This window comes from Episyrphus balteatus, chromosome 4 (genome assembly GCF_945859705.1).
Source record: "Episyrphus balteatus chromosome 4, idEpiBalt1.1, whole genome shotgun sequence".
Lineage (NCBI taxonomy): Eukaryota > Metazoa > Arthropoda > Insecta > Diptera > Syrphidae > Episyrphus > Episyrphus balteatus.
Window position 1 is genome coordinate 51,834,770 of NC_079137.1, and position 8,739 is coordinate 51,843,508.

The 8,739-nt window shown below is 28.4% G+C and overlaps 1 protein-coding gene across 1 annotated transcript; it reads right to left on the bottom strand.

Moving 5' to 3' along the window:
* Positions 1–736: 736 nt before the first annotated feature.
* On the bottom strand, positions 737–6,386 carry LOC129918970 (uncharacterized). Its single transcript, XM_055999740.1, has 6 exons — positions 5,813–6,386; positions 3,839–3,988; positions 3,688–3,762; positions 3,191–3,480; positions 838–1,100; positions 737–782 (listed from the first exon to the last, which is right to left on the bottom strand). The coding sequence occupies exons 1-6, from the start codon at positions 5,907–5,909 to the stop codon at positions 737–739; spliced, it is 921 nt and encodes a 306-aa protein (XP_055855715.1). The 5' UTR covers positions 5,910–6,386.
* Positions 6,387–8,739: the final 2,353 nt, after the last annotated feature.

Sequence of the window (8,739 nt, forward strand, 5' to 3'; positions counted from 1 at the left end):
ATAACCGTTTTACTACGGTTATTATAAAACCTGTAATTTACGTTATTACAGGTTTTTTTGAAACCTGTAATATAACAAGTTCTTATAAAACCTGTTTTAAACGTTATTTTACGGTTTTTTTTATAACCTCTTACCTATAGGTTTTTATAAAACCTGTAATAAACGTTATTTGACGGTTTTTTTATAACCGTTTTCCTCCAGTTTTTTTTAAAACCCGTAATAAACGTTGAACAGGTTTTTATAAAACCTATAATAAACGTTATTTGACGGTTTTTTTATAACCGTTTTCCTCCAGTTTTTTTAAAACCCGTAATAAACGTTGTACAGGTTTTTATAAAACCTATAATAAACGTTATTTGACGGTTTTTTTATAACCGTTTACCTACAGTTTTTATAAAACCTGTAAATAACTTCGTACAGGTTCTTATAAAACCTGTAATAAACGTTACTTGACGGTTTTTTTATAACCGTTTATTTATAGTTTTTTATAAAATCTGTAAAATGTTATTTCACGGCTTTTTTATAACCGGTTATTTACAGATTTTAAAAAACCTTTAAAATGTTTGCTTACCAACATGCTGCAAACCATAAGATTCTTCCCAGCTGAAAATTTAATATTTTAAATAAGAACGCTGAAATTTAAGTTAAGTGAAACATTATTTTTTAATGAATTTAAAACTAAAACTAAAAATAAAACTAAAAATAAAACTAAAAATAAAACTAAAAATGAAACAACCTATGTCGTGGATTGCCCGTCAGAGGCAGAGGAGCTGGTGTTGGAACTGTAAAGAGAAAAATGTTAACTTAAATGTTGATTATAATTTTTTTTTAACTTACGTGGACGGTTTTCCCATTCGAAATGGGGCTTGCTTTAAAAAAGCTTTGAAAAATGAAGCACCCTCGGCTTCACTGTAAGTGGGGAACCTTGTTCGGACCGCTTCCATTATAGTTTTATATAAAAACTTGTATTGGCTGAAGCTTTTGGCGTTTGTGCCCAGCCAAGAATGTTCCGCCAGTAGTGCATCTGTAAAAATGCACTTGCATATAGTGGGGATCGTTTTCGTTCCGTTGACCCCCCCATATGAGCCCAACTTACGGACCTGAAAGAAAACAAAAATATGTTTTAAAAATAATGTGCTTTAAAGTGTGTTAAGTTTCGCATCTTTGAGTGCAATATGACACAGACCCCTAAACTTTTAAATTTTCTGAATCAAAGCTTAATACCTCTCTAAAGAAAGGAGACGACAAGTGTGACATAATTATTTACCTAAGTTGTCAAAATCATTTGTTGAAATAAATGTAGCTGATGTAGGCACAGTCCCAGCTCTCGTTTATGAGATATTCCAGGTTATTATTTTAATTTTCTAATGGAATACCTGTATCTCAAAAACGAGGGCTGGCAGGAAGATTCTGATTTCGAATTCTAGTTCAGCACATCGCACAGTGGTTTGAGTTGTATGGAGATGGCGTCATAATTCAATAACTTCTGAACTACTTGTTCAATAGGGATGAAACTTTCAAGCATGATATAAAGTCTCAAAAGAATTCACCACACCAAATTTCCGCCCACTGACACGCCCACTCACAAAATTTTTTTCTGTTTTTTTTTTTGTTTTATTAATTTTTTTTAATAGTATATTCAATTTTTATTTCAAAATCAAACTCGAAAAAGTAATTCTCATGTTAAAAAAAAAATAATCAATTATTAAAAATACGAAATTTCAAAAAGTCAAAATTTAACCTTTTTTTCTGGAGAATTTATATTTTCTATGACGGAATTGAAATTTTGTAATTTTTTCTCAACTATCTCGCCACTTTTTACTGCCCAATTGTCATAGACGTTTTTTACACACTACAGGCAAAAATAGATCGTACCTAAGGAAAATTAATATAAAAACAAAAAATCAAAACGGCTCAAAAAGGCTCAAAACATACAACACTTAAACCTCAATTGCGCAACTTGTGGTTGATTGTGGGTGCTAAGATTATGTTTTTCTTAAAGCTGACATATCATTCTTTATAACAAACAACTTTTTTTGCTTAAGTTAGGTTAAGAACTATTTTAAAAGTTTACTTGAAGATTGACAAAAATAGAAAAAACGCATAAATGGTACATGACTCTACCCACATAAATATAAAATTAAGCGTTCAAATATGACAAAAAAATTAATAAAATAATCTACACACCTTCCTTTTGTAATTCCATTTCAAAAAAAATATTGATAACTTCACTTTTATAAAAAATAAAAATACTTGAATTTTATCAAATTTATTAACACCTGTTTTCAACAAAAATTGAATAATCAGTTCACTTTGAAAGCTAAAACAAAATAGATATCACGTGACTTGTAAGAAAAAATGTATGCAGCAGTAAATATTGAACTATTATTTATTAGAATAAGTCACTTGGGACAGAAAAAACGAACTTTATTTTTTTTATTTTTGTCATATGGGCGAAACCACAGTGCATCGTCGCCCTAGTATTGAAGTGCCGTATACGCCATTTTTACATTTTTGGGAAATCACATTTAAATGTTCGGAAGATAATTGCGAAAGAACTAACCGCTGGTATTTTTTGATATTTTAGTATGATATATAATTAAAATGTGACTTTTATATACATGTTATTGGACATCTGCAATTCGTTTAGTTTTCAAAATATTTAAATTTTTGTCCAAAATGAGTTTGCCGTATACGCCATGAAAATCAGAAATTTCTTTTATTCATAAACACGTACGTCAAAAAAAAACAACGTACGTCAAAACAATTCTCAAAATTTTCTTGCATTGCATGAAAAATTTGACGTAAATGCCAAAATTTCTTGTTTTTGTCAAAACAATAGTGAATATCTCGGCAACGAAAAAAGATAGAAAAAAACGGATAGCAGATTTGAAAAGAGCAACTTCGAAAACATACGACTGCATACCTAGTTCAAAAAATGCAATTTGGCGTATACGGCACTCCAATACTAGGGCGACGACATCAAAAGCATAAGTGGCTTTGTTTAAGAATATTTAAAGAAAAATCAATTTTATTGGTCTGTGTCATATTGCATTCAAAGATTTCAGGATAAAAATAAACTATCAACATAAACTTAATATTTTTAGAGAAGTAACAAATGAAAATGAAATCAATATAGAATCTATTGATATCTTATAAATTCAAATATTTCATATATTTTGGTACTTACCAATTTTTTTTTTAACAATCCATTTTGATGGAGTTTTTCCTCCATTTCCTCAATTTTTTGGACAGAGGTAAGTGGGAAAATTTCATCAAGTTGCAGTTCCTCATCCACTTCCTCTGCATTGTCTTTTCCAATTTTGGACGCCAACAAATTGACCGAAACTTCGGACTTCGCCATGAATGCCTCCAGCATTCCTTGCATGGCCTGCACCTTCACCTCAGTGGAACGCTGTCTTTCCAAAATTTCGTCTATTTTGGACGACAGTTCCTTGAATTGGGTACTGGTGCTGGGGCCTATAAACAATTTAAAATAAGAGTTATAGTAAAATACAAAAAAAAAGTAATACGGTTAGTGAAAGAACTTATATGCTATCTCAGCTGTTACTAAGAGGGACTGGAGTTTATCCTATTCAAATAACATTGGATAAACCCCAGTCTAAGATAAGCTTGAGTTTAAAAACGACTTTGAAAATGGTACTAGTGTTAAAATACATTTTTTACCTTCATGCGTGTATAACTCGGAAATGACATTAGTGATGGTAACATCTTCATTTGGGGGGGTGAACGGGGAAACGTCTTGAAAATTAGAAGTAAGTATGACAAAATTAGTTACTTTGTTCCCATGTTTATAATTTTTTAATTTTAAACTTACCAGAATTAGGAATCAAAGTTGACATCAATTTGTTCAGATCTGTCATGTATTCCGAAGAATTGGTGTCGATGGTCTCTTCTTCCGTATTTTCTTCAGAAGAAGACAAATACTCGGCATCCTTTTCCTTCTGAACTGCTTCCTCCCAGGAACCTTAAAAGGAAATACATGTTTCGTCGTAAATATAAGTGGCATGAAAGGGATACAAGAAAATATTTGTTCAAAAGGTGAAGCGGCTTAAGACCGGCCGAACAGCTCTGATTTTGACGATTTTTTTTCAAACGTAGGTAATTAAAAATGCTTTAAAGTCTATAGATTAAAAATTGCCGATGTTGCCGTATTGTTTTTTAAAATTACAATTAAATTTTTTTTGAACAAAACCATTTTTTTTTTGCTTAAATTTCATAAAACAAATGATAGCAAAAGATTCTCTAGGTTATTTAAGAAAAAAAAAATATAAGGGAGCAAGGGACAATCTTCCATCGTTTAAGAGATAAATGCAATTTTCTCATAATCTGACTTTAAACACAAAAAAAATATTTTGAAAACAACGGCAACACCTACAATATTTTAAAATACATTTTTAAAAAGCCAGAAGCTCATTCTTATCTCCTAAATTTAAATCCACTAAATTTAATCAAGAGTTTTTGAAAAAAATTTCAATTTCAATGGGTTTTTTTTGATAAAAACTGAATTTTTGCTTTGAAATAATTAATTTTCTCAAAGACTTTGGTAAATAAGAACTTTAAATTTTTGCTATTTAACTTTCAACAATAAGGGCTATTGACTGAAGAAAAAATTACTTTATATTTAGATGTTGAACTTTAAAAAACAAATAAGTAAAATTTTTTTTCAAAACTTCTATTAAAAAAAGTTCTTCGAAAATGAAATACTTTTTAATTTTTTTCATAAACCGTAATTCATATTGACATTTTCTTTTATAATTTCAAATCGTAATAAATGTGGCCAGAAAAATTTGAAAATAAATGCATTTTATAGGTATTACGAAAAAGTTTAAAAAACGACATCTTAAAATTTTTTCAATAATTTTTTTTTTTCAAAAATCTGAGTTCAGATACCATTCTTTCAAAAGCTCTTAATTCAATGAACTTAATTTTAATTTTACAAATATGACTAAATTTTTAGCTTTTTAAAAATGTATATTTAAATGTTGTAGGTGTTGCCGTTGTTTTCAAAAATTTTTTTTTGTGTTTGAAGTCAGATTATGAGAAAATTGCATTTATCTCTTAAACGATGGAAGATTGTCCCTTACTCCCTTATATTTTTTTTCCTTAAATAACCTAGAGAATCTTTGCTATCATTTGTTTTATGAAATTTAAGCAAAAAAAATTGGTTGTGTTCAAAAAAAAATTAATTTAAAAAAAAATCTTCAATTAAATTTAAAAAATTTGAATAAGTAAAAAATTAAAACGACAACACCGCCAAATTTAAAGTATTTTTAATTACCGACCTTTGAAAAAAAGATCATCAAAATCTAAGCTGTTCGGCCGGGTTCCCTAATATTGCCAATTTTTGAGCTTTAGTTACTCCACTATATGTGTACATTAGACCGTTCGTTGTGTTTTTTTTTATTAGGTCAAGCTCTAAAGCCAAGTACGCTGCTGATATATGAGAAATACATAGGATTTTTTTTAATGTTTAAGAGTTTTATTTATCCCTACGTTCAGTATATTCCAAAAAAATGTTGGAGATGGTTGGAAATTACCCTTTAATATGTAATTTTTTGAGGAAAAAACTTTTTTTTTACATATTGAAAGGTCATAATCGCGATTACTTTAAGTATATGAAAGGGGACCTAAAGTGTATCAAAGTTAACGTAACTAAGCTGTCAAAAATAGGCCCCCAGGATAAACTGCTTTAAGTTTAGATACGAATAAAATTTTACTTGGAGAAAAGTGGTCTAAGTGAACTTAATAAAAATAAAATAAAAAAGATGTAGCTAAACTTGTATCTTACCGATGTCATCAAATATTAATTTGCATGCTATGCTTTGCCAATCATCCGATGCTGTGTTGCAATTTTTCCGACTTTGGCCATAATAGCTTCGTTCCATCGATGACCCAATTTTTGGGAACTGCCGTCACGAACTTCCCTTCATCTTCGAGCGTCTCCACAACACAATACATTTTGATTAACAATGTACTAATGGAAAAAAAAACAGATTCAGTGTTTGGTAAAGTTATTTTGAAAAATTTAGAGGAAATATTTTCTATGTTATAAAAATTAGGCAAATTTTCTTCTTCATTTGATTTATAAACGCTTAAAAATTTAGAATAGAACGGTTTTTCGTAAAAATTTTGTTTTTGTTTTAAGCTTGAACCATAGATAACTGGAATGCCATGTCGATATGTTGCAAACTCCATTCTAACAATTATTAGTTATTTTTCAAACTCAGAAGTTATTTTCCAAACTCAGAAGATATTTTTCAAACTCAGAAGTTATTTTCCAAACTCAGAAGATATTTTTCAAACTCAGAAGTTATTTTTCAAACTCAGAAGATATTTTTCAAACTCAGAAGTTATTTTTCAAACTCAGAAGTTATTTTCCAAACTCAGAAGTTATTTTCCAAACTCAGAAGATATTTTTCAAACTCAGAAGTTATTTTTCAAACTCAGACGATATTTTTCGAACTCAGAAGTTATTTTTTAAACTCAGACAATATTTTTCAAACTCAGAAGTTATTTTTTAAACAATATTTAAAATAAATTATAAACAAATAACAATATTTAATATTAATTAAATTAATGATAATTTGACCAATTATTTGAACTATTAATGTTTATGTTGAATCGGGCTTTTTTGGTCACTTCCTTTTATATGAAAATAAAATAAAAAATAAAATAGTATGAAATAAAGATTTTTATTTGCATATAAAAGGAAGTGACCAAAAAAGCCCGATTCAACATAAACAACAATATTTAATATTTAAAATAAATTATAAACAAATAACTTACCTCTTAATAATTTTTCACAGATAGATATTTTTTTAAATTTAATTTATATTTTTTCACAATAACTTTCGCGCACAATAACTTGTCACCACCAGCCACAAAAGAATACTGAGAGATCTGAGAAAAATGAGAGACAAAAATATGATAGGCGACGCGCGACGCTCGAGTATGGTGAATGTGTATGTGTAGAGAGTTGTTGGTTAGTTGAAATTGGGTTGGAACTTAGTTGAAAAATTACCAGGGTTGTTAAAAGGTAAATAACGAGTTGATTAAAAACTTATACGTACTTATAGTAGTTATTTAAAAACTTACTTTAAACTTAGGATTTATAATGGGTTAATTTTAAACCAATAAACAACTTTCATGGTAAAAAGTCAGTAATTTAAAATCTCGTTTCACACTTAAGGTCAAATTTGGTTAATTTCTAGTTTATAAATAGCTTTTTGTGTAAAAAAGGAGTTATTTAAATACTTACTTGAAACTTGTAATGAAAATCTGGTTATTTTTTAGCCCATAAAAGACAAATAAAGAAGTTAATTAGAAACTTTCTTTAAACTTAGGATTTATAATGGGTTAATTTTAAACCACTAAACAACTTTAATGGTAAAAAGTCAGTAATTTAAAATCTCGTTTCAAACTGCAGGTCAAATTTGGTTAATTTCTAGTCTATAAATAGCTTTTTGTGTAAAAAAGGAGTTATTTAAATACTTACTTGAAACTTGTAATGAAAATTTGGTTATTTTTTAGCCCATAAAAGACAAATAAAGAAGTTAATTAGAAACTTACTTTAAACTTAGGATTTATAATGGGTTAATTTTAAACCAATAAACAACTTCCATCTTAAAGTGAGTAATTTAAAAACTCGTTTCAAACTATAGATAAAATTTGGTTAATTTATAACCAATAAATAACTTTTTGGGTAAAAAAAGAGTTATTAAAATACTTATTTAAAACTTTGAGATCAGATTTGGTTAAATTCTAACCTAAAAACAACTTTTTGTGCGAAAAAAAAGTTATTAAAATACTTACTTCAGACTTGGAGTCAAAATTTGGTTATTTTTTAACCCTTAAAACACAAATCTAGAAGTTATTTAAAAACTTATTTATGACTTTGTGTCAAAAACGAGTTATTAAAATACTTTTCTGAAACTTTTGAAGAAATTTGGTTATTTTAAAACCAACTTCAAACTGAGGTTATAATTTAACCAAAAAAATTGGGTTGAAAAAATAACAAGAATGTAACCTGGGTTTTATAAAAGTAAATAAATAGCCAAAATATTTCCTTGGTTTAAAAATGGAATTTTTGAAACTAATTTATGACTTAAAAGTTTATTTTACGTATAATTTTAACCCAAAACAAACCTTCGAAAATACTGGGTTTTTTTTCTAACCTAAAATTAACTACAGACTTTTAGCAACCCGTTTATAGCCGCTTTATGACCGCGGTTATTTGCAGTTATTTTATAACTTTGGTTATTTTGTAACCGAGGTTTGAAATTGTTACTTGGGTAGGGACTAACTTACAAACTTAATCTACGATCTAAATAATACTTAAATACGATATAACGATATTACTAATTATCTCTCCAGCATTATCTTCTATAGGAGATAATGTTGGAAAGAGAATGTCTCAGATGATAATGCACTCTTAATGTATGTTTTGCATACGATAAGAAGTGTAATTAGTGACCTCCTACTTAATGGGTGGAGACTTATTAGTTAAGGGAACATCTATAAGTAAAGGGAACATTTATAAGTGAAGGGAGCATCTATAAGTAAAGGGAGCATTTCAATATGTAACAATATAGTTAGCTTATTTTTTTTTTTTTTAATATTTTATGCTCTAGAGAGCTTAAAAGAGCCTTGAACTTTATAAGCCGCTTTCCTACTTTTCCTTTCTAAGTAAAGGTCACTCCTTAGAATCCTTGAATT